Below are 25,925 nucleotides of genomic sequence, written 5' to 3' on the forward strand. Positions count from 1 at the left end.
TGTTTATAGATGATGGGTAAAGATTCCTTATACATTTCTGGGAAATAGAGAAACAAGCTAATAAGAGAAGAAATGTCTCTGTGCAGTCTTTCAGCATATGGAACTTCCTCAAGAACTGGTAACTACAGTATGCTTTGAGGACTGTTCAAAAATTCAAGAATTAACACATGAAGTGATACATCAAGTGTCACTAGGTAATATAGTATACCAGTGCTTTGCAAACTGTCTTGAGCGACTGTGGTGCTCCAAAGTCTCTTTAAATGATCTTCTACCCTAACTTTGACTCTACTTTTATATGCTTTACATATTGAACTTTCTACATGATTTTTTAATGAAAAAGTTCTATTTCTTAAAATGCATGTATGTTTAGAGACATTTTACTATCAGTTTTGCATAATAATAGATATAGTTTATTTATCCATACATTCACATTCATTCTTCTTCCTAGGTATTAGGAAAACAAAGTGAAGCCTCACACAGCCCCATGACTCAAGAATGTGCAATTTTAGGAACTGATCTAGTTTGAGAGCTGAAATGAATTAAAATGAATTATTGGCCCATGTCCTCTTTTTAAGGCTATGTAATCATAGCCAGTGTGTTGAGCTCCTTTCAGGGTTGCAAATTTTAACTTTTTGTTCATCACTGACAAAGGAATCTGAATGGCAGTCACTTGATTGTATTAGTCTGAGAAAAGTGAGAAAGGAAGATTTATGCTCACTTAAAGCCAGTGCCAATAAAAGCAGAACACTGTTATTTTTCTTTAAACGTGCAAAAATGGTTTCATTTCTTACCTCTAGAGCTTTCAGTCTTTCTAACAGCAATTTGGTTTTCTCTCTTCCCTCATCTGTACTGCTGCTTTCACTCCTTGAATCCTCATCTACCACCATGTGAAGAGTGTCCAAAGCTTCCTTGTGTTTTCTCTCTTCCTCTGACAGTTTTTCCTGAAGAAAGAAAGAATGATTGTTTTCATTAATCTCCAACTGGAAAATAAGAACTGATCCAAAGCCGAAAGGCTTGGAATTTCTCTATTGCTTTTACATTCTGTTCAGATCTGAGGTACAGAAGATTTTGATGAGCAAATTCTGGGTGATGCTTACATTAGTAAGCAGTTTACTGTTTTTACTTCACTCTAGCAGGTCAAACCCACTGAGTCTGGCTGGAGAGGGGACAAAGGCAGCAAAGCCCTGGGTGGAGGCGTGCAGTTAATCCATTTTTATCTGCACAATGGAGTCAGCTGAGCTTTAAACCAGAGGAAAATACATCGACCTTGATGCTTTGATTTGTGAAAGGCTTACTGCCTCAAAAATACAATCATTAAAGTCACTGGACACACAACCATTAATTTAAGGAAAAATGAAATATCATGAAATATTGAAATAGCAAATTCAGAATTTGAAGCTAGAAGTATTTAGTTCCTTCAGCTCAATAAAGACACAGTTTTTAAGGTGCCCTTAGTCCCTTTTCTAACCCTTCAGGAATTGTAACGCAGCCTTGAGGCAGACATAAAATGTTGTTATCTTGTCTTGCCTCCCAGTTGGAAGCTCTTTATTCAACCTTGTGTCTGGCAGCTTTTTGGAAGTTGAGAAGTGTTAATTTGAGACTCATGCTTTGCTCTTGTTTTCAGGGGAAGAAGAAATGTCAAGAGGATATCGTATGAACAAAATATGATCTGTTGTGTGGCTCCTTCAAGACCCCTGCTTCACACAGCCGGGTGAAATCACTCCATCATATTATTAATTTGAATCACACCCTGCAGAAATCTTTGCTTTAACATAGCCGGTTGCCAGCCATCTGGGCTAAACTGGATTATCAATGGTGAGAGACTTTTTATATTTAGTACTAAGCTAAGATCATTTGCAAATATACAAGAAAAAAAGATATAATTCTTACCCTTAAGAGACTCACATCATCTACTTAGAAACAACATAAGGAGACAAAGTCAGGTTTTCAAGGTGCTGGGGAGGTTCCAAAAGTATTTTAAATTATTTTTGAAAATGCATTATAAAGTATATAAAAACAACTGTCTTAATTCACATGTACATCTGTATATAATCATCTGTGTAAGTATATGTGTATATATATGTTTAAAACAATGGAAACTACAGGGCCGGTAAACTGATCCATGGTAATCTGTTTTGTACAGATTTGATAATTTATCCTGTCATCTCATGATATAAATAAATGCACAGTCATAGTTCTTTATGAAATCAGGCCCATAGATATTTAACCACATATATAATGTAGGGATACTCACTACCTGAGCAGGTATGAGTACAGCTACAAAAATTCTGGGTAAGTTTAAGGTACACATACACAGGGCAGAAAACAAATCAAGATTATGGTAGCATTTTTATAGCTTTGATTCTTTACGCATGTATGGCTATAGTCATACATTATGTATGGCTATAGTCATACATTCATTGCTTTGATAAAGAATATGAAGTTTGTACGTGCTATTAACAACTGAACTTTGAAACCAAGAAGTATATTTGCATCTCTTAAGATTTGGGATGAGTATAGTTAATTACTAAATTGGGGTTATAAAACAAACATTTTTAAAGTACAATTTTTATCTCCTTCTCAATGTATATTATAGGTTTTCGTTGCTCCCTTAGCAAATTATACTTGTATTTTCCATACACCCCTACTCTGCAATCTGTAATAATTAGGACTCCATTGCTGATTAAAACAAATAAAAACCACTGGTATGGGAAATAGAAACTGGAATCTGACAGCCACATTCCAAATCTACTACCTACTAGCTTGCCAAATGATCATAGACAAACTATTTGATTATAACATGTCTTTATTTTTTGCTTCCTAGGCAACACTAATGTCATACATAAGGTGTGACTGAAAAAAAACAGTGAACATTTAAATTAAGATAAATATTGCAACAAAAGACACATTGCCATCAATCCCCCTCAAGACATTTCCTCTCACTTCATACGCACTTATACCATCATTCTTAACACTTTTACTCATTTTTTCATATTTTTTTACCTTTAACACACATTTTCTAGCTATGCGTTTACTAGTACACGGGTGTAGTACCTGAGGTTTGCATTCCCTGGAGGATAGGAAGTCAGCACATGTACATAAAACATCTTCATGTCCCGCAGCTCTTGATCCTCTCCCTTTTTTGTACATGATTCAGTACATATTGTTTACAGTCCTTGTGTATACAGTAGTCAGTACATGCACAGGATACATCTTAATTCTTTTCTATCCACTGTATCTCCCCATCCCTTCCCCCTGCCTCCCTCCCTTGATGCCCTTCCCCTTTGGGAGAGATTTATCATCCTACTTCTTTTTATCTATCTTTGATTTTGCTCTTTATTTGTACTTTGAGAATCTCATATAAGAGAAATCACAGCATATTGAAGAGCATGTATCTGATTTACTTCATTTAACATTAGGGTCTCTGAAGCAGTTCTGGAAGTTCTCTTTCATGAGTGTCTTTAGTTGTGCTATTGTGGCTGGCTCAGTGTCCTGAACTGACTCAGAACGTTTACCTTTCAGGGTCATTCTGAATTTAGGGTGAGTCAGAAGTCACCTGGTGCTCCCTGCATAGAAGAAGGTGGATGAAGACACATCAGAATGTTTTCATGAGCCTGCCTTTCTATTGGATGGCATTTGGCAGCAGCAGTCACTGTATTCTTTTATCTCACCTCATAAACACACTCATGAAAGAGGACTCCTAGAACTGCTTGAGAAAGTAGAAGGAACAATGAAATAAATGTGTTCGAATCAAGGGGTAGTGTTTTGATGAGGCTTAATGGCAACTTGGTTATTATAATTAAAAAAATAAACATTACACATTTTGATGACACTTCATACATACTCATCATACAAAGTCAATTATAATTATTCACAGTAGTTATGTTCTATAATATTGTCAAGAACACTATATTAGTGAATATTGAATCATTGCTCCTAGAAGGAAACACAGAGGAAGGTTCCCTGAGCACCTGATCACACAGCTTCATTAACCAATCAATACATAACTTTATATTATGTGTGTTTCTATTAAAGGCATCTGGTTTCATCTATATTGTCAACTCATTGTCACTGAAATAGTCAAATGGATGATAAATTATCCCCCCAAAAAGCTTATGAATACCTATTTTTCAGTTAGGCACATTAGCGTCTCAACAGCATGCTTGGGTACCATTTTAAAACCACCAATGGGGGCTGGGGATTTAGCTCAGCGGCAAAAGCGCCTGCCTGGCAAGCGCAAGGTCGTGAGTTCAGTTCCTGGTACCGGAGAAAAACCAAAAACCAAAAAAAAAAAAAAAAACCACCAATGGAAAGCTTACGATACAAAAAACAGGGTACTAAACAGACTGCAAATAGAACACTTGTTTATTGTATGAGAGGTAAAACAAGCAGGTAGAGTATTTCTCTGTTAGATTTTAGCTAGGAATATGACTGTCAGACGAGGCCAATACTTCACTGCTCTCATGTCCATGAATAACTGTGAAAGGACCACAAAGAGTAACTGGGGTTGCAGATAAATGTCAGTGAATAGACAATTTACAAATGCAGACCGCCCCCCATGAGGGTCTACTGTCCATAACAAACACATTTAAATATTTAATATTAAAGCCTAGACACAGTGCTTAAATATTATGTGAAACAAATGGAAATAATTCAAGATCATATATAAAGTATATGTGAGTATTTGAATGACATGAAATTCAAGGGTTATTTTCCATAATCTGATAAAGGGAAAATTAACCAGGGTAGTGAAATTTCCTGGAAATAAAATGTGAATTAAACTTTGACAGAGTGATTGTTAGAGAGACATAGGGTGGCATTTTGGTCAGTGCGATATTGAAAAAGGCTCCTATTTGGCACTAAGATTTTCTTTATTGGTTTATGAGGTAACCATTTTGTTTACAGCACAGAAACAATTTTTGAGAGAGTACTTCAGAAACAGGATCAAAAGGTAAGGAAGGCAAAAGATTCTTGGAAATGAGACAAAAATTTAGACATGCTTCTTTTATTTATTTGTTTAACCAACAAAAGTTTACTGAACATTGACTACTGGTCATTTGCTAAACTATGTGCTAGAAATATGAAAAGCAAAATAAAGTTCCTATATTTCATGAAACTATCTTCTAATGTTTGGAAACATGACAATTTCCAAAACCTATTGTCTTGTTTTCTTCTCTTGTTTCTGAGACAAAATACCCAACACCTGAAATTAAGGAAGGAAAGGTTTATTTAGCTCACAGTTGGTGGAGGTTTCAGTCCATACTTAGTCAGCTCCAAGGCAGAATGGCACATGGCAGAGGGCAACTGTTCATGGTGGTAGAAAACAGCAAAAGCAACAAGGACATATGGGGAAGGGCTGCAGCAAGCAGCCTCTTTCCCTCCCTTACATTGTATGCAAACTATCCACCCCAGGGCAGGTGTAGCACTCACATCCACAATTCCAACATTGGATCCTGAATCAATTATAAACTCTAGAAGCCCGGCTCATGACTGCATGAGGCTTTGGGGGGACATCCAGAACCAAACCATAACACTTATGAAGACGACATAACTGTGGCTACTGATAAATGCTACGTAGAACATACTATGAGAAACAGCGGTCTGGCCTGAGACATTAGATATGACAACATCAGAATAAAGCTACCACAGGTGTCCCTATGAGTTGACACCAAATGATGAGAAAGAAGCCCTGGTGCAATGATCTGGGAAAAGAGATTCCCAAACAGAAGGTAAACAAAGCCCCTTGGGGGGCTCTGCTTGTCTTGCCAGCTGAGGCAGGGTCTCTGTGGTAGAACAGGGTGACAGCAAGAGGAAGACAAGCAGGAAAGGAACTCAGATTCTATTCTAAGTAGATAATGAGGAACAGGAGGCTCAGCAAGGGAGTGGTAAGTTCTGATGTGTATATTGGAATGATCATCCTGACTGCTGCAATGGAAAAGGACTGCAGAGGGCAAAAGCAGGACACCTTGATGCAGCCAGGATTCAAAATCAGGAATATTTGAAGATGTGGGATCAGGTCTTCCCAAAAGCAGCCCACATAGTAGATCAAAGTCCATCATGGATGGTACACCAGATATTATATTTTTGGGCCTTGCTGTGCAAATAATTCAAACTTCGCAGGTTTCAGTTTTGCCCTTATACATGTAGTCCTGGGGTGAACTAGATGCTCCTTCCAATGTTAAAATTCTAAGAATTTAATTACTTGGGATAGAACGTTCAGGGAGGAAATGGTATTAACACACTTGATGGTGGCAGAAATGGAGAACAAAAAAGGATCTCTGCATTTTGTAATAAGAGGGTGGTGAGTAGGAACTTGAGAGCTCTTTGACTAAAGTGTGACAATGGTGCACAAATTGTCTGTGGTTAAGCAAAAAGTGAATAGAAAGAAGAAAATAGAGGCAATTTTCTCAGATGCTCATTTTAAAGTTTGGTAGGGAAAAGAAGGAAATATAAAGAACTACAGCTAAAGGGCATTGCAGAGGCAAGTGGAAACTTTTTACAAGATAGAGAATAGAGTTGTATGTGGGGCTAAGCCCCAGAAATGGCAGCAACAGTGGGAACATATGGAGCAATCTCCACAGACAGGAGAGGAGAGAAGGCAGGACAACTAGGACAGTCAAGGTTTTACAAAAGTAATTTCCTGCAAAATATCCCTTCATAACTACCTCTCCATCAGCATTTCTCAATTCTTCATGTTTAGCTTTGCTCCTCAGAAAACAAGGATTTCAGGACAAGATTTTTATTTGAAAAAAATGCAGGGCAGGCCGGTAAGGAAGTAAAGAAGTGACAAGAAAGTCAAGAGAGCCACAAAAGGGCAGATTAATAAGCGACTAAAGCTAAGTTCCATGGGAAACTGAACAGCAGGACAGAACTCAGGGTTACCCCATCCCAAATGTGAGAGAACTGAAGTGTTTCTGTACAAACTGTTTACACTCATTGGTTCAGGGCAGCCCTTGGGGTATTCATTCATTTCCTTTTCCTGGCATTTCCAGCTTGCCACGGACAGAAAGCCATGCATATCTCTCATATAACAGAGCCCTTTAATACAGTTGGAAGTCAAAGGAACATTCTGGATGGTTGGGGATATGTGGAGGCACTGTAGATGCACTGGTGATGTGCAGAGAGGAGGATTTAGATCTGCTCTGATGTGACACTACTCAAGGTAGAAGGACACATCCATGTGCTGCCAAGAATAATCACTGACATTAAAACATATTTCCATTTAGAAAGTCATTTTTTCTCCTCGTCTCCTTAATCATTTACAATGGGAATGGGAGAGTATAATATGATAATGGAAAAAAGTAAAAACAGAAAGGACATGTTGAAAGTGAATGAGTAGAAGAGAAAATCAAATGAAGACAAAGATAGAAATATCTGAGAGAAATATGGCCATAGGCAGACCACAACTGCCAATGCAGACAGGATAAGTATTGAATTTATCTGATGTTCATAAAATCATGACAATATTAAAAAATAAAATGTATGTATGTTATCTAAATATACATAACTCATTCCAATCAGTGACCATATTAGGAATCTTAGTTCAGAAAGAGACAGACAGACAGATAGACACACAGATAGACAGACAGAGACAGAGACAGAGAGACAGAAGGAGAGAGAGAGAAAGAGAGTGAGATAGAGATCAGAGAAATATAAATATATAGCTGTGAATCCAATACAATCTTCTTACAAACCTCTCCAGGAGAAATAAGAAAAATAAGCCACGCCCACTCATGAGGATGCCAAAGTGTGAAAAGAATATGTTTGTTCCAGAGGTGACCTATTTTTATTCTTAGGGACTTTAATCAGCAGTAAATTCTATAAAAGTGAAGCTACCACACAAGCAACTTTCACTCTCCACATATTTCATATATGCTTGAAACCATAAGCTTGTTTGCCTTAACAAATACCAGCCAGTACTTAGGAAGCTAAAGATTTAGGAGTTCAGTTAGTATTGAAGGTTTTAAATCAAATTTTGCCTTGTTGGTACATAAAGCAATCCTTAGAGCTATAAGTTTCTCTAAGTGGTAACCAAGGCAATGATTCACCTTTCGGAGAGCCACTCATCTTTTGTTCCGAAGTGGTCAGGTCCATGTAAAATAACATCAGTCCACACAAAGCTCTCAGTTGCATCAGTACAACTGAGACAGACAACAATCCAGGGATATTAGTTAGTTCCAAGAGCAGGTGGTACAGCTTTTCAGAGACAGCCAGCTACTATTCTTCTATAAATTAGTAGGTTTTAAAAAATTATGAAGGAAAATGACCATAATGCCCTTCTCTAATATGTATGAATGTGTCTTATTCACCTTCAGATCCCAGGCTTCCTCCAGCCCCTCACAGAGTAGGACTCAATAAATGTTTCATGAGGTCCCCTTACTTTATAATTAAATTAATATAGCCATTCAACAAATATTTGCTGAGCAGCTCCTATGTGCCAGATGATGAAGAAGATGTCAGGAACACAGTAGTGTACAAATACTTGTGGCTCTTAGTGTCATGGGGCTGACAGTTTAACAGAGGGAGATAGTGTGAATTAAAATGTCACAAGCTTATGTAAAATAACACTGAATATGTGCTGTGAGGAGGAGTTTGAAGGTGCTTTGAGGAACAGTAACAGAAGAATATGAAGGAGAGGTCGGGGAAGGTTTCCAAGATTGAGCAGAGACCTGAATGTGAAGTGGGACTTAATCAGGAAATGGCAATGAGAGGGAAGAAGGATATAACATGGGGGTGGGAAGAAAAAAGTGATACAGAACTTTTGAAAGATCAGTGTAGCAGGGGAAAGAGATGAGGCTAGATAGGCTGGTGGGGCCAGGCCACATGCCAAGGAGTTCTGTCTTTACCTTAAGGAAATGGGAAGCCATTGAGGAAGTCTTTGACCATTTTCGAGTATATGGATATGTAGTGATGGCACCCAGGTTCAGAGTTGTGGTGATTAGGACTGAGTGTCAACTTGATTGGCTCTGAGATCTATCTCAGGCAGTGGTGGCAAAATATATAGCTGTTTGTTATCACTGAAAGTTCTACAAGGTTCACCATCACTGACATAGGGGATTTGAGGAACATACTTTTGGACGTGCATGGGTAGCTCTTGGAGGTGTGGCCTTGGGGTCTATGTCTGGCTGCTTGCCTCTTCCTCTCTGGCACTATTCCCTTTTTCTGCTTCCCAGTCACCATGCATTGAGCAGCTTTGACCCTGCACATCCTTCTGCCATGATATTTCTGCCTTGGAGATAGTCAATTATAGACTAAACTGTTAGCAAATTAAATTGTAGGTGTCAGGCATTATAGCTCAGAGATGAGAAAGCTCACTAATACAGAAATTAGGTAGCAGGAGTGGTTCCTAATTGTGGCTGTGATTATAACCAACTATGTGGTTTATAAGCCTTTTGATCTGGTTTGTGAGAGGAGTTTGTGAAAGTTTGGGGATGCTGGCTAGAGAAGGCTTAGAATGACTAGAGCTTGATGGGTGATTCTGGTCAGAGTTCAGATGCCCAGAATGCTGAAAAGAATGGACAGTAAAGGTTCAGGAGGTTTCAGGTGGAGATAAGGACTCTTGGCAGCTGGACTAGAGGCCATGTGTGTTATATTCTCACAAAAAAAATTGTCTACATTTTGCCCATCTCCTGATTGTGCATAGAGGACTGTAATTAAAGGCAGTAGACTAATTAATCTGGTAGAAGAAATATAAAGATATCTCAGTGTTTGGGCTGTGGGATGGGTGATGTTGGCTGATTTTATCCATATTTATAGGGAGAACCTTGAGCAAAAGGCAAGTTAGAAAACTTTGAAAAAAATTTTTGAACAGAAAAAACCAAGCATTAAATTATGGCCAAAGAGATGTGACTGCTGAAGTGATTAGTGATGTTAAACAGAAACCAAGTATTTTGTACAAGAAAAACAAGAAAGATGCCTTGAGGCCATCTCAGGAATCATCAAGGCCCCACCTACCCCAGGCTCAAGGATAGGAAGGTATAAATTTTTAATTTTGGAAAAGAATCCCAGGGATGTCTGTTCCAGAAGGGCCTCCTAGGGAATTGGTTCCCTGGAATTCATTTCTTTGTATTTAGTTATCAAGGAATTGAGAAGGAGACTGCAGTATTGACCCAAGGGGACCCTGGCTGCTCTTTGAGCTGGCACCCAATATTAGCATTGTTCATGTGATGCTGGTTTTACTGGAATGCAGAAGGCAAGAGTTGTAGTAATATGGTAAGTGAGTTCATCAAGAAAGCGCTCACAAGATACAGAAAAGGAAGGAACAAACAAAGCTTTATGAAGCCAGCTGATGGACAGTCTCTCACCAGGAGCCAGAGGACATGTCTGGCCCAATGTTATGGTTTGTGTCTGGGTGTCCCCCGAAAGCCTCATGTGGCCATGGGGCAGGCTTTTAGAGTTTGACTGATTATGGGTGTGAGAGCTGCACCCGCCCTGGGGTGGATAGTTTGCATATGTAAGGGAGAGGAAAAGGTGCTTGAGGCCATTCTGCCCTGGCTTTTGTGCTTGTTGCTTTGCTGTGTTCTGTGCCAGGAGCTGTAGCCCTCTGCCATGTGCCACTCTGCCTTGTAATCTGCCAAGTATGGACTGAAACCTCCACAAACTGTAAGCGAAATAAACTTTTCCTTCCTTAATTTTGGGCATCAGGTATTTTGTCCCAGGAATGAGAGAAAAGTAACCAAGATACCCAATCTGGCTCTCACCTTAGGTTTAATTACATTTTTGGTTTCCATAGTAAGAATTGCCTCATTTTTGGGAATTTCACAAGAATGTCACATAATTATCACAAAGTTTACTTCTCTCAGAAGGTCAGATAGCTGAAATCCAAATGACTATTGCAGTTTAACCTTTAGACCACTTCCCAATTATCTTGTTTGTTTTGTTCCCATTTTATGACTCTGTTCTATTCTGAGTTGATAACTAACTAAGGCGACTGGGGTGAGCTACAGCTTAAGTGAACTTTAAGTGACTTCTCTTAACATGGAGTTAAAAACATGAAATGGAATCTCTCTTGCCCTATCAGTAGGATTAGGAGGGTTTTCACCAAGGTTTTAAAGGAAGTTCTGGGAGGCCAGGTAAGGAGATTCTCAGAGGATGAGAAGTCGGTATGTAAAGCTGTGGGAATGAAGTCAGAAGTGCAGTAGAGACTCCAGGAAATTGAAAATGCCACACGCAACATCTGCCATGGACTGCTGCCACCCAAGAATGCAACCAGCCCAAGAGAGAGGCTGTATGTATGGGAAACAACAAAGCTGTAAGGATAGGGTGATCTAGGACCTATGGAACTCACATCTCACAGCCAGATGCTGGATATGCAGCCATAAGACTTAATGTTTGACCTGCTTGGGTTTGGTCTTGGTTTGTTCTGATTCTTTTCTATCCCCCTAACTCTTTCTGTTGGGTTGGGAATGTTTACTTTGTAGTTTATTGAAGTTATATAATTTGTGTTTAAATTTTAGAGATTCATAGCGAAGAATTTGCCTCAAGTCTCAAAAAAGACTTTGACTTTCATTTTTGAAATATGCTATAACTGGGATGGGGATTTAGCTCAGTCACACAGTGCCTGCCTGGCAAACGCAAGGTCGTGAGTTCGGTTCCCGGTACCAGAAAAAACACCCCCCCTCCACCAAAAAAAGAAATATGCTGTAACTGCTAAGGATTTGGTAAGGGATTATTGTATTTTGAGTTGTACGCAAGATAGTTGTAACATTTTAGGTAAAGTTATTACTTGTTATTGTGTTTACTGGAAGATTAAGTATGGTTTAAGGAGTATTTTGGTTACAAATTGAATGTGGCAATTAGGGTGGAGTGTCAACTTGACTGTCCTTGAGATTCATCTGGGGAACCGTTGGCGTATACTTGTAAATATGTCTGGGTGGACCATGGAGCTGTGGCACTGGAGACCAAGTCTAGCCCCTTGCCCCTTCCTCTCTGGTCTTCTTCCCATACTCTGCCTCCAGGCCACCATGAACTGAGCAGTCTGCTGCTCTATACCCTTCTACCATGATGTTTCTGTCTTGGAGCGCCCATCACAGACTAATATCTTATGCAAATTAAAGCCCTGTACCTTTAAATTGATGAGTCAGGTACTGTATGAGAAATCTGAGTAATACAAGTGTGGAAGATGGATTCAGGGGGAAGTTGACATAGAATTAGGGAAAAGAAGATGCTACCACAATAGTCTAAGCAAGTATTGATTGAACTATGATCAAAATAACAGACTCACACAATGAGACCTCATAGTATATAAGTCATCCTGTAATTCTCATTCTTTCATACCCATTCCTCTAACAATGACAAATAACATTTCCTTAGTCCAACAATTCCCGAGTCAGAATGGGCCAACAGCCACTGGCATCAGTCACAGAGTGTATATGAGGGAGTGCTGCTTCCCTAAAAGGCAGTTTCCCTGGCATACTCTGGCCCTGATGAGTCACAGTATCTGGAAGTGGGGCCAGGAGTGTCTAATTTTAGAGAGCATCCTAGGTAATAATAATACATGGTGAAGTTTAAGAGCCCCTGGACAAAGATGCCCCAGCATACAAAATAAATCACTTTTGAATTAAATATAAGCTTTTGAAGTTGCACATTTGATTTAACTTCTATTATTAATCAGTAAAATGAAGAGATAATCATCCAAACCAATATCCACTGGAGAGTCACAAAGAGGAGTGGACATTAACAGCACACGGGGACAACAGGTATAAGTCAAACAGACATATTCATGCATAGCTTGCTAAATACTACTTCAGTTCTCGATATCAGAGATTGGCCTGTGCAATAGGAACTTTTCTGTACTAGTGTGATGAGAGACCCCAGGAACATTTCTGTTTGATTTTTGAGACCCCGGAGACCACTATGTTACGAATGTTTCTCTTCATGAAAGGAGATGACACTAATAACCCAGAACTACTCCTGATAGCTTCCAGAGAAGACAACACTAACTTTGTAGGAAAGAGGTTCTATGTCCTCAATGAAGGACAAAAATACAAGTCTCCCACTTGTTAGAAAGTTTCCCTAACTTACAAAAGATGCTTGCTTGTCCCTTCTTTTAGATGATAAGGAGAAATCTGTCCTTTGGTGTCCCAAATGAGGCAAGAAAATTGCCAGAATGGGCTCACAGTTTCTCGGCCAAGAAAAGTAAAGGGGAACATCTGAAAATCCTCACTGTCATCACCCCATACTTACCACCCTAAGCGTGTGTGGTTTGTCACTTGTGTGTGGGAAGATGTAACCTGACCAGAGTGACACTTCTGTCTTCTACCCCATCACTTGGGTGTGACAGCAGGTCTCTCAGAGCCCAGGACTATGACGATAAATGAAGAAACCCAAGTAAAGGCAGAGGGAAAGGGAGATGTCATATTTAGACACCTCATTTGCATTTCATTTGATAGGATATAGGCATAGTTGATTTTTTAGCACCCAGCAAGGGCCATCCTGTTCTCATCTAAAAGTTTATTTTTCAGGGTGGGACACAGCTACATTTCTAGTAAACCTCAGAATAAGTAGAAATAAGAAATTTGCATTCCATCCTGGTATGTGATTTTTAATAATGACATACCTTTTCTTTCTTTCACTATCTTTATCGGTCAAATAAAATGCACAAATAATAACTCAAAGATCTCTGCTGGCTTTAAATTTCTACGATTTTTATCATTTGTAAAAATTCAAAATAGGAACCTAAGTACTTTTAATGCTGCCAAAGACTGGGGGACTTTTAATACATAATGCCATTAAATTAGATTTGTGAAGAAGACTCCATGAATAATAAAACTTTTTTTCCAGAAGGGTATTTCTCTCTCCCTGTTAAAAGCACATTCTTTTGGCTGCAAGCCCTAAATTAATGCTACCCAGCCCATCCTTTGCATTTAGGCTTTCAGAAATGAACAGCCCGGGGAGCAACATTCAGGGAGAGTTTAGTGGAAGATTCTGCTAACACTCTCAGGAAATATGCTCAACATGAACTCTCTACGAGGGCATTTGCTTATGGGAGGAATAATTCCAAGTATCTCTTGGTTAGAAAGCTTTAGAAAAATATAGGAAATTCCCTCAGCTATTATTATTTTTTTTTTAACTCTGAGGGTGAGCACAAAGCCTATGCATATATGCTGATGGCAATAATAGTTGTCCACTGCTCCAGCTCATTCATTACTTTTCTGATGGGGGCCGTTCTTATCTCCTAACACAGTGAGGGAAAATATCCTCAAGCACTTATCACTTTTTTTACTTGAAGGTAGAAAAATGAAATTATGGGAATATGAAGAAACATCTAACCTTAGGATACTAGTCAACCAGAAAAATTAAAGCAGAATTTTTTTGCATTTTGAATATCCAACCATGTGTTAAATCCACCTCCTAATTCATAGTAAAAATATTACAAACTACAATTTAGGGCCAATCACATAATGTAGAAAATGGGGTAGTGTTCACATGAAATAAAGTTCCTTTTGGAACACAACATATAATAAATAACATCTAATATCATATAACAGCTCAGAGTTAAATTATGTGAGATCACAGGTCCAATTTTATACATTTGCAGTAACAGGCATATATGGCAAATATTATGGATCCCTTTTATAGACAAGGAAATAAGCTTAATGGATATTAAGTATCCTACTTAACAGTAAGTAGCAGAGCTAGAATTTAATACAGTTTTGATTTCAAATGTTATGCTCTTTCCATAGGCTCAATGCCTTCTTTTGGACTTTCCTATTCATCTATAGATCTCCCCTTAATGGGAATTTCATCTCTGAATCTGAGATCTTTATCCATCGGTGAACCATATTACTGACAGGCAGCATCTCTTCTAATGCTCCCAGGCCATTTCTGCACAGAATTAGTGATTTTATCAGAAATGTCAGGTCTGGTCTCAGATCACTGTTAGCAGAATAGGTTTAACAAACCACTAGCACTTCCACGGTTAATCATGATCCAATTAGCTCAATATGTAAATATACACAATAAGAAGAGCTCCACAGAAATACAGAGAGGCCAGCTGAATGGCTGACAGCCACTCCAGCGTACCCTGGTTGCTTCAGCTTCTGTGATTTATTTACTCATTTGTTTTCTGGTGGTGGGACGGGTGTGCAGAATATATTATCACTTTAGATAGCACTTCAGCAAATACCATAACAACTTTCCCATTCTGAGGGATCGCTAGCAGCTTTTGTTCAGCACTAGCATACTAAATTTTAAAGGGGGGAAAATAGCGTCAGATAAATCACAGGATTTTAAAAGAACATCCCAATTTGTTCACAGTGTAACATTACTACTGTCAGGCAAAACATATAAAAGACTCTTCTTTTTCATCCCTGGATTTGACTTACAAAGTGAACTAAGCACACAGTAAAATCTCCGAGATTAAATGTGTATGATGGATAAGAGAGCAGAGTGTTTTCTTTATGTCTCTGATATGAACCCACAACCACTGGCACATCAATCCACATCTACTTCACATTACTCTTCACTCAAAATGCTCCTCAATATTGCCAGCTATCTTGCACATTGAACAGATCTGCAGAGTTACGTTAATAAATTCTCAGATGATGCTTTTATTGCCTGTTCCATCTATCAGTAACATTTATTTCCTTTAAAAAAGGTTAAATTCTAAAGGCATTTTACATAAAGAGAAAGTCTGATGTGGAATATCCTGGCATGAAAAAAAAAAAAAGAGTCAGTTTCATTAAAGGTATGGACACGTAAAATTAGCAAAAAGGATTTTGGTTTCTATAACCCACGGATGGCTGTAGGAGTATATTTGGGCAGAGAGAAACCAAAAACAATAAGAATGTCATACAGATGGGGAGTTGCACCTAGATAGTTAATGGCTATACTTAAACACTTGAACAAAGGTTAAAAAATAACTCATAACCTAAGGTCAAAATTTACAATTCAAATTCAGTCTTTCCCCAACTCAGTTTTCTGAAAGAATTCAGAGGGCAGGGGAGCCAAACAGCTTCTAGATGAAGCTAAGCTCATGGGCTGGGCAATGGGCATCCCTGCAAAGGTGGTAATTCTGTCACTGACTTGTTCACGGCAGGTGCAGTAGCCACGTTATTGTTGTCTTTTGTATACACTGACAACAACCATATGTCTGAGAACCTGGGAAAAATTTTAATTTAAAATCAATTTAAGCACTTTAAAATTTTCTGGCCATTTTGGTGTAAATGCACAAGGTTGGAGGTCATTACATTAAATCAAATAAGCGAGCTACAGAAAGATTAATACCACATTGTATCACTTGGATGTGGATTTAAAAAAGATGAACTCTGAATGAGAGTTTAAACTGGTGGTTACTCAGGCTGGTCAAAGAGTATAAGGATTAGAAATATGTTGGTCAAAGAATATAAAAATTTAGGGAGACAAAAGAAATAAAGTCATTATATCCACTGTATAACATGGTGGTTATAATTAATAATAGCATATCATATACTTGAAAGTTGCTAAAATCTAGATTTTAAGTGTTCTCACAAGAAAGAAAATAATAAATAAGACAAAATATATGCTAGCTAGCTGGATTTAGCTAACCATAATATGTGTGTGTGTATGTGTGTATATATATAGTTGTATACCATAAACATAAACAATTTTATCAGATAAAATTTTTGAAATATAAAATAAAATTCCACTTCATTTTCCCCCAAAATATACATTACCAGATTGCCGATGTGTTCAAATAATTGTTTCTAAAAATATTGTCAGTATCGTATCATTTTTTATGTGTAGCAATTGCTGGCAAAGAAATATTTACGTATCTTTTGAGTTTCTTAGTCTGAACTAATTAGGAGGGAACTTCCTCTATTAAGAAAGAATTCTTCTAAGTATTTAAATGTAATGATAATGATGATAATACAGATTTTCCTTGATTTATGATGGCTAGTGTTAATAAGGGATTTCTTTTTTACTTTATAATGTAGCAAAATATGTATTTAACAGAATTTAACTTGGGCATAGCAGCACAACCCCTGTCACTCTGGGAGGCTAACACAGGAGGATCACAAGTTCAAGTCAACCTTGGCAACATAGTGAATTAGGAAACCCTATTTGGAAATAAAAAAATTTAAAAAGGGCTGGGAATGTAACTCAGGGCAAAGGCCTTGGGTTTAAATGTTGATTTGTCCATCTGTCTGTCCGTCCGTCCATCTCTCCATCCATCCATCCATTTATCTATCACACTTTGAATCTTGATTGTTTTGGGGGCTGGTGATATACACAGTGAGATCCCAGATACTGTCTTGTGATGCTGAGCAGCAGCAGTGAGTTGTAGCTTTCACAGGAGCACAGGAAGGCGAGAGAAAACAACTGTACACTATGATATACTACTGTCTTACCAGTATTATTTGGATTCAGCTACTCAGTGAATTACAGGAGATGCACTTTATCTTACATTAGGGTTCTGGTTAGATGATTGTGCCCAGAGGTTGGCTAACGTATGTATTTTGACCATATTTAAGGTAGGCGAGGCTAAGATATAGTGTTCAGGAAGCTAATGATATTTTGAATTTATGATGGATTTATGGGAATATAGCACCCCTGAAAGTGTAGAAGCATCTGTTTTAAAACACTGTTCTTTACAAGAAGAAAATGAGTCAGATCAAGTTCAGTAAACAGACATTGTATGTGATTCACCAGATTGTAATTCACCAGGTCACAATTATACGACTCTCAGGGGCAGAATATAATACTTTGTAGGATATAATAAGATGTGATGCTAGTTCACATTCTTATCATCAAACATTGTACAACACAGAAGGCGTTCAATAAATGTCCAATGTTATTATGCTGATAATGATTGATGATGTCACCTGGCTCTATCTCTGATGACACTGTAGGTGTAATGATGAACTACAAATATTTCTAAGTATTTTCAACAGAAAACTCTTTAAATACATTTTTATTAGTGCACATTAATTTTATAAAACATTAGGTCTCACTGTGGTATCTTCATATATGCACGTAACAGTTTGATCATATCAGTTTCTTCTATTTTGGGGGTGGGAACTAGGAATCGAACTCAGGACCTTGTGCTCACCAGGCAGGCACTTGTGCCACTGGGCTATATTCCCAGGTGAGTTTCTTCTATTACCCTCCTTTATACCTACCACTCTTCTCCTCATTATTTCCTTCCTCTTGTCTAATAGTATCCCTCGCACTTACATGCCACTTTTTAAAAACTTCACATATTAGGGAAAACATATGCAATACTTCTCTTTCAGAGTCTGGTTTCTGTGGTTTAACATGAAAAGCTCCAGTTATACCTACTTTCCAGAAATGACATCATTTTATTCTTCTTTATGGCTGAATACAAAGTAGCAGCATACAAAAATTGACATTTAAAAATCAATAGTTTGTCTACACATCAATAGTGAACTAGCTGAGAAAAGAAATCAGGAAAGCAATTCCATTCACAATACCTTAAAAAAATAACTAGGAACCAACTTAACTGAGGAGGTAAAAGATCTCTACAATGAAAATTGTAGCACACACTGAAACAAATGAGGGAGACCATAGGAAGATGGAAAGACCTCCCATGCTCAGGGCTTGGTAGAATGAATATTGTGGAAATAGACATATGACTGAAAGCTAACTACAGATTCAGGGCAATCACCTGAGCATTTCAATGACATTCTTCACAGAACTATAGAAAAACCTCCTCTAATTCATATAGAAACATAAAAGACCCCAAATAGCCAAATTAATTTTGAGAAAAAGCACAATGCTACAGGCATATAGGAGTTTTCAAAACAAAAACAGCTGGATATTGGAACAAAAATAGGTCTGCAGAATCATGGAATAGAGCAGAGGACACAGAAAATACCCATTCCACCACAAAGTACCAATGGCCAACAAGTATCCAAAACATGTTCAGTATCTTTACCCATCCTTAGAAAGCAAATTGAAATTATACTGAGAGCCAGGTATGGTGCTCACGCTGTAATCCCAGCACTCTGGGAGCCTGGGCAACAGGGAGACCCTGCCTCAAAAAACAAAATCACTAAAGGACACCTGCATATCCATGTTCACTGCAGCACAATTCATAATGCCCTACATATGGAGCTAGGCCAGATGCCCACTAACAGATGAATGGATAAAGGGAATGCGGTATGTATAAACAATGGAATACTATTCAGCCACAAAGAAGAATACTATTGAGTCAACAGAGAAAAATTTTAAACAAATATCTTCCTATCACAAACTTATGGTGACACTGATACTTGCATAAAAGAAAAAAGCACCATTACATTAATTTCTTCTAGAATGAATGAAATGTTGCATGCTTATCTTTAAACTCATATCCCCCAGAACATACATCCAACATACCACAGAGGAGCATGCTAACTTTTTACCCACAAGGCTTTCTACTCCCAGATGCCCTGGCAATGTTTAGAGACTCAAAGACCAACTCCCAATCAAGAGACTCTGTTCCTTCCACCTTCTTCCTTCCTGGGCTTACTGAAAAATACCGTTCTTGCGAAGTTTATCAGTTGTACTGTTAAAAGTCAGAAATGGGATATCTAGTTACTCCTCATGGGAGTTCATGTCAGGAAAGAGACAGGTCTCACCTGTTGGTATCTAAAGCAACTGAAAGCGATGATGTTACATTTATCTAGTATAATTTGGGTATCATGTGTTCTCTAGTAAGGCAAAACTCTAGGCAAAGAGATGGACTCAGTTTTTTAAGTATTTTCACTGAAGAAATTTTGCCAGTAATATTGTCCTAGTGCACTATTTGACTTTTAAACTATCATTTTTACCCTTAACCATGGGAAATGGCAGGAATGTATGCGAGAGCCTTCTTTGTCATGAAGGAGGGCATACATCCTGAAAAACCACTCATAGCCTCAATGGAAGAAGAAAGGCCAAAAGCCACTTACTTGTGAAGACAGCTATAAAGCTGTAAGATGATGCATCTTAGTAAGATAGGGAGGGAAATTCAGATAAATTAGCAAAACATAATTATGATTCTAAACATTTAGAAAAGTCAGAATTGAAAAGTCATTAATATGAAAGTGTATCTGAACCTTGGTATCTTAGTTACTTTTTCATTGATGGAACAAAATACCTGACACTTACAAATTAAAGGAGGAGAGGTTTATTTTGGTTCACAATTTGTACAGGTTTCAATCCACTGTCTGCTGGTTCTAAGGCAGGTGTCTTGGTTACTTTTCTCTCGTTGCTGAGACAAAATATCCAACGCCCAAAATGAAGGAAGGAAAGGTTTATTTAGCTTACAGTTTGTAGAGGTTTCAGTCCATACTTGGCTGGCTCCGAGGCAGAAGATAGCAAAGCAACAAGAGCAAAGGGGGGGAATGGCAGCGGAACAGCAAACAGCCAGAGCAAAACGGAAGAATGACTGCAAGCAGCTTCTTTCTTGCCTTACATCGTAAACAGGCTACCCCCACCTAAGGGGCGTGTAACTCTCACATAATCTCCATGCCCTCCTCTTCCACAGGCTCAGGATGTGTACAAAGTAAGCACCCTGGCTTCCTGCTGAGCCACTTAGCCAAACCTCTAGATTCTCCAAGTTGACACAATGTATCAACCATAACAGCAGGACACCATGGCACAGGACAGGGCAGAGGAATAGCTGCTCATGGCATGGTGGGCAGGAAGCAGGGAGCATGATAGGAGGAGCCCAGAAGGGAGATATAAACATCTAGGACATGCTGTCAGGGGCCTTCCTTTTCCGAGCACACTACACCTCCTAACAGCAAGTCAGTTATAAACTACCATATTCCAATCACCGTCCAAAACCCCACCTACGATCACATGAGGCTTGGAGGGGACATCTCCATATAAACCATAACACTCAGATAACCATTTTCTTCATGTAAAATCTTTGTGCATTTAAAGAATGATTAGCTGGGCACGTTGTGCTTCCTAAGACAAATGTTTAACCAGGCAATTTCTTCAACTTACTCCCACAAACAGCCTTCTAGATTTCACCAGTGACCATCTTCGTGGCAAACAACCAAGTACACCTTCTATTCCTACAGAGAGGAAGCTGCCACTGAGCTGTGTCTTAGTCCCGGGTTTGCCATTTATAGGTGGGGCGTCTGTTCGTAAAGCCACTCACTTACATGAAGTTATCATTTCTTCACGTGCAAAACGCACATCGTTTCTTCATGTGTAGTAACGCTAAGCTCTGACAGTCAGTGACTGCAGATCACTTGTTTTGGTTTCTCTGCCTCCTTTGGAGCACCTAAGATTTGCTGATTGTCTTGCTCATCACTAGGTAATGGCTGAGCTCATGGGTCACACTTCAATTTTTTACTCAGAAAATCATAGCAGGGAGGAGGACAATAAATAGGTAGTAAACAGTCTTGGTTACTCCAGGAAAAATACGAGAGTCCTGTCAACAATAATGCTGAAGCATTCTGGCTGTTAACTCCTACTACGCAGGAAGGAATCCTCTTAGTTTTTACACTCTCTCTTCTAACTCATCAAACTTGAAAGGCTTTCTGTGCCAAAATCTACCTCAGACACTGATAGGAAAACCACAAGCAATTACAGTTTGGGCCATTCTGAAGACTCAGCTCTATGCAGAGGGCTTTGAGGTTGTTGAGGTAAGAGGGGTTGGCTAGGAGGTTCAGCCCTGGCATCTAACTGTCCACCTTCTCTGCAGAGTTTACACTGTATTTCCAGGACACTTCAATAAGTCAAGGAAAAACTCTTACTTTGGCAACTCTAACACTTGCTAATTATTTGAATGTTAAAAAAGGAAAAAGACCTCTTGCTCAGTTATCACTCAACTCTAAGGTGAATTTAGGATCCCATCCTTGTTTTTAAATGTCTATGATTTCCTCCTAACATTGCAAATAAAGTGATTTTCCATTTCCAGTGAAAGTTTCCAAACAGCAAGGTTTTCCTTGATAAGTCTGCTTGCTCAGATATCTCCAGTAGTTCTTGAACATTCAGTCTGGGGACTCAGAATTAGGCCCTTCCCAAGCCCTAATCATTTTCCTGAGTGGCTCTCTGATCTAATTGCCCCATGTTAACTCTCAAGCAAAGAGCTCAATACCAACCCGTATACCAAATTTGGATGGCACAGTGTTCCCCAGGCCCTTAGGAGGTTCAGTGCTTCCTCAGATATCAGGCAGCTTGAGAGTGGCTCAGGTGGGATCTGAAAATAAGTAGTTGGCCTCTGAAGGCTTCATATTTTCCTGTAATCCTTTGCTTTCTCCTGCCAGAATACTCATAATCTTCCTCTGTCTCTTCCTGGGGTACATATAATCATCTTGTGCCTTTCATCAAAGTACCCAAAATCCTGTTTCCTTGTCCTACAATATTTACGATCCTTCATGTTCTTACTCTTATACCCATAATCCTTGGTTATCTCTCACAGAGTAACTACAAGATGAAGGGTCCTTCCCATTTGTGTGAATTTTACTGTCTTTCAAAGATCAGATCACCTTCTACCTTTTCCTGAAGCTTGGCAGGTCTCTTATATAGAAGGTACTGGAATGGCTATTCTAGAGGAAAGAGTGGTGGTAGGTCAATGAAAATATAAGACAAACAAAAAGCTTTAGCACAGGAAGCAAGAAAAATTAATACAGCTGAGTCTAAAACCTTGTAATGGGATGTTTCTCAACCAAACCTGCCTAGTAGCTCTGGCTTGTGATGATTATAAAAATTCTCAAGCTCAGGCTAGACCATACTAATTAAATCAGAATTCTTGGGTTGCAACATGGATCTCAGTAATTTTTTAAACTCAACAGATGATTTCCAGATATAGCCAAATTTGAGGATCATTGGCATAGAAATGTTATTAATGCTACCTTTAGAAGGTGTGGGTACTTGGGACTTGGAATCAAATGATTAAGTTCACTACAGTCTGACTCAATGTCAGACACTCAGAAAGTTGAATGTTTCAAACTCATTCTCTTCACCTGTGTGAACTGCAGCTCATTGCTTTTGCTGTTTTAAAAGGTCAATGTGAAGTTCAAATGAGACGATGCTGTGAAAGTATCCTATAAACAGTAAAAAGCATATTAATTGTTTTTGTGCCAATTTTTAACACTGATCCTCTTGACTAATGTTAAGTGTTCAGAAGAAAAGAAATCATAGAAATGCATAAAGAAAAAAATACAGTAACATTAGGGTTAGAAATATATAGTCACTGAAGAGAAATGTTGCCCAATTTACATTTTAAGTATATGTTTAATGCAACATAAAAGATTGTTGCAATAGACTTAAGATCATCACTTATAATTACAGCAGACATTTACTGATTCACATTAAAGGATAATTTGGCCTTAGTGGGAAGAAATGGCTTTATTATGTTTACTTATTAATTTATTGTGGGACAAAATTTATTAGGATATAGGATGGCAAACCAATTCAACAACCTTTTTGCAAAAACATATACTGTACTTTGATCTACCTGTGAAACAATGCAGTTCAGCTGAATGAGATCCATGGCTGTGCATTTAAACAGGTGGCATGAAAATACAAGCTGTTGTAAGATTCTGTTCAGAAGCTTTGTTCTGAAAGTTCATTTGAATTTGGTTTGACACCTGGTGTACACCATAGAAGGCGTACGGTAAATAGCTCTGAGACAGTAGGCCAGGCCTCTCACATTTGTAGATGATAGCAACAGCCTCAGGTCTGGACCCAGAGAGACAGAAGGAATGAAGACAAAGAGGGGCAGTGATTTCTGAGTCCTTTTTTATGCACATGGCACTTGACAAACCATTAAAGTGATAGCTATCATTTGCCCTTGCTGTTTTTGTTCTTATTTTTGTAAACTTATGCTAGTTCCTAATAGCTCCTTTCCCTGGCTCACTCAGGGGTGAAGTTTCACCCAGAATGAATCCATCTGGAGAATTTTAAGCCCCTGAATTTCTTTAGAACTGTTATCCTGTCTCCCTCCTCTCTGAGTAACATGTCCTAAATTTCCACATTCTGAGAAAATGAGTAGAGCAAAACCTTCAGATTAACCTGAATGACCAATATGTGAATGACCCTCTGTAAAGTATTTGTCATCTTATTTTTTTTCCTTTTAATGATGGCATAAGAATTTCAAAGAAATATCTCTAAGTGAGGACGTGCTGATTTTACAACAAGACAAGATAGCACCACATAGGCCAGTCCTTCCAATTAATCTGAACCTAGGTGGAATGCCTCCAAGTGTTCATATTTCTCAATCTGATCACTTTCTCCAGTTCTGAAGCTTCACATTTATAAAAGCTCCTATGGCACTGACCACAGAGATAAGATAGATGGGGAAGAGAAAAAAGGAAGAACTTGGCTGAAGAGAAAAAACAAGTAGATAGGGCAAACTGTATATCAATGAGAATAATAAGCATTTACTGAATATTTGAATGTGCTCTGTACTTTGTCATATATTATCTCTGACTCCTAAGTGAAATAACTTCTGAGAAAGCACTTGGAAAACAACACCCTTTCCTTTTTGTTTCTTTATACCCATTACACGGAAAAGAAAATTGGCATTCAAGTTACTAACATTGCCCAAGATGGAAAAACTAATTGAACAATAAAAGTGGTATTCATTTCCAGATCTGATCCTGAAAGTTCTTCTCATTTAATCTCCCCTTCACCCATTTGCCAGCAAGTACCCCTTCCATAGATGGTGTTTAGAACGTTGGGTACCCCTGAAAATACATGGCCTTTTAAAATTCCACTATAACTTTCCTTTCATCAGGTGGTTTGTTCCCTGTATTAATCTAGAGTTGCTCTTGCATAGGGAAAAAAGAAACACCAAGCACTGTTTGCATCTGTATTAGAAGGTATGGCTGATAGATTCACATAGGCTGGGAAGAGGGGAAGCCAAGTTCAGTAGACTTCTCTACCACCTCCATCCCTTCGGGGTCCGAAGAGAGTACAAAGCCCAGTACAAGGGGTGGAGTGGGGGTGTCCTCTACAGTTGAACAGTGGCCTAAGTGGCACAGATCTTAAGTGATTTGGGTAGGATGTCTTTCCTCAGTAAAAAGCAAAGTTATTAAGGGAAGACAAACAAGCATTGAACTTCCATTGACCTCCCAAATTTCACTAAACCCTGTAAGTCAACATTTTACAAATCTTTTCCCTGGCCCCTCCTCTTTGAGAACCCTCTCACAGCCCAAGCCCTGGTCTTCTGGTTGAAGGCTGAGGCAAACATTTTTGGGTGTAGATAGTCACCTTCTGTAAACCCAGAATGTGCTGTTCAGAATCCAGGCACAATCTTCAAAGCCCATGAAGCATACGGTGCTACCTTCTCAGACGTACCTGTTGGATCAGTTCAAGTCTGAATCCTACAATTGCTTAAATGCAGACAGTAGACCCCTGGCCAGACCACCTTCCACTGACCTCACCCCACCCACTTCCTTCAAAGCTGCACTGTGCTGCTTGTGCAGACAAAATCAGTGAGCACAATATCCATAGCTCAAATGTTACTGTGCAGGGGAGATCTCAGTAATGAAAGTAGTTTTCAGAATGCACTTTCACTTCCTTCTTAACTAGAGTATCTTCTCATTCCAAAATGGTTCAGGTTTTATCCTGGACTATTTTAACTCTATTTCATAAAGCATTAGTAAGCCCAGTCTTTTTTTAAAGTCAGTTTTTCAGGCTCATGCTAGTTAAGGCAGTGAGGTCAAAGCTGAAGGACTGATATCGTGATTTTACTCTGTTCAAATTCATTTCTTTTCAAAAAGAAAGATATAACTCATATGACTGTTTAAAAATCTGAAGGGTGCAAGCTATTTACCCAACCCACCTGGTTACTAAAGGGCAACATCATTTGGATTCCACTTATAGGACCTCTTGACCTAAAGCACACTCTGTGTATTCAAAATAAACCCCGGCCCTGTGCTGAGATGAGATCAGAAAGCGTAGGGTTCACAGGGGCAATATGGAGCTTATCTGTAAGAAGAGAAGGTGCTTTTCTGGGGCAGCATTTTATCGATAGGTTATGTTTGCTTTAACAG

The 25,925-nt window shown here is 38.7% G+C and overlaps 1 protein-coding gene across 4 annotated transcripts in view; it reads right to left on the reverse strand.

Moving 5' to 3' along the window:
* Nckap5 (NCK-associated protein 5) overlaps positions 1-25,925 on the reverse strand; it is an 892,836-nt gene that overhangs the window by 300,586 nt on the left and 566,325 nt on the right. For all 4 annotated transcript variants that reach the window (XM_005390736.2, XM_013517461.1, XM_013517462.1 and 1 more), the window contains one exon: positions 792-941. In XM_005390736.2, the coding sequence (XP_005390793.1) occupies positions 792-941 (150 nt within the window). The remainder of the gene's footprint in view (positions 1-791; positions 942-25,925) is intronic.

Source organism: Chinchilla lanigera, unplaced genomic scaffold (genome assembly GCF_000276665.1).
Source record: "Chinchilla lanigera isolate Chin_1 unplaced genomic scaffold, ChiLan1.0 scaffold00039, whole genome shotgun sequence".
NCBI classification, from domain to species: domain Eukaryota; kingdom Metazoa; phylum Chordata; class Mammalia; order Rodentia; family Chinchillidae; genus Chinchilla; species Chinchilla lanigera.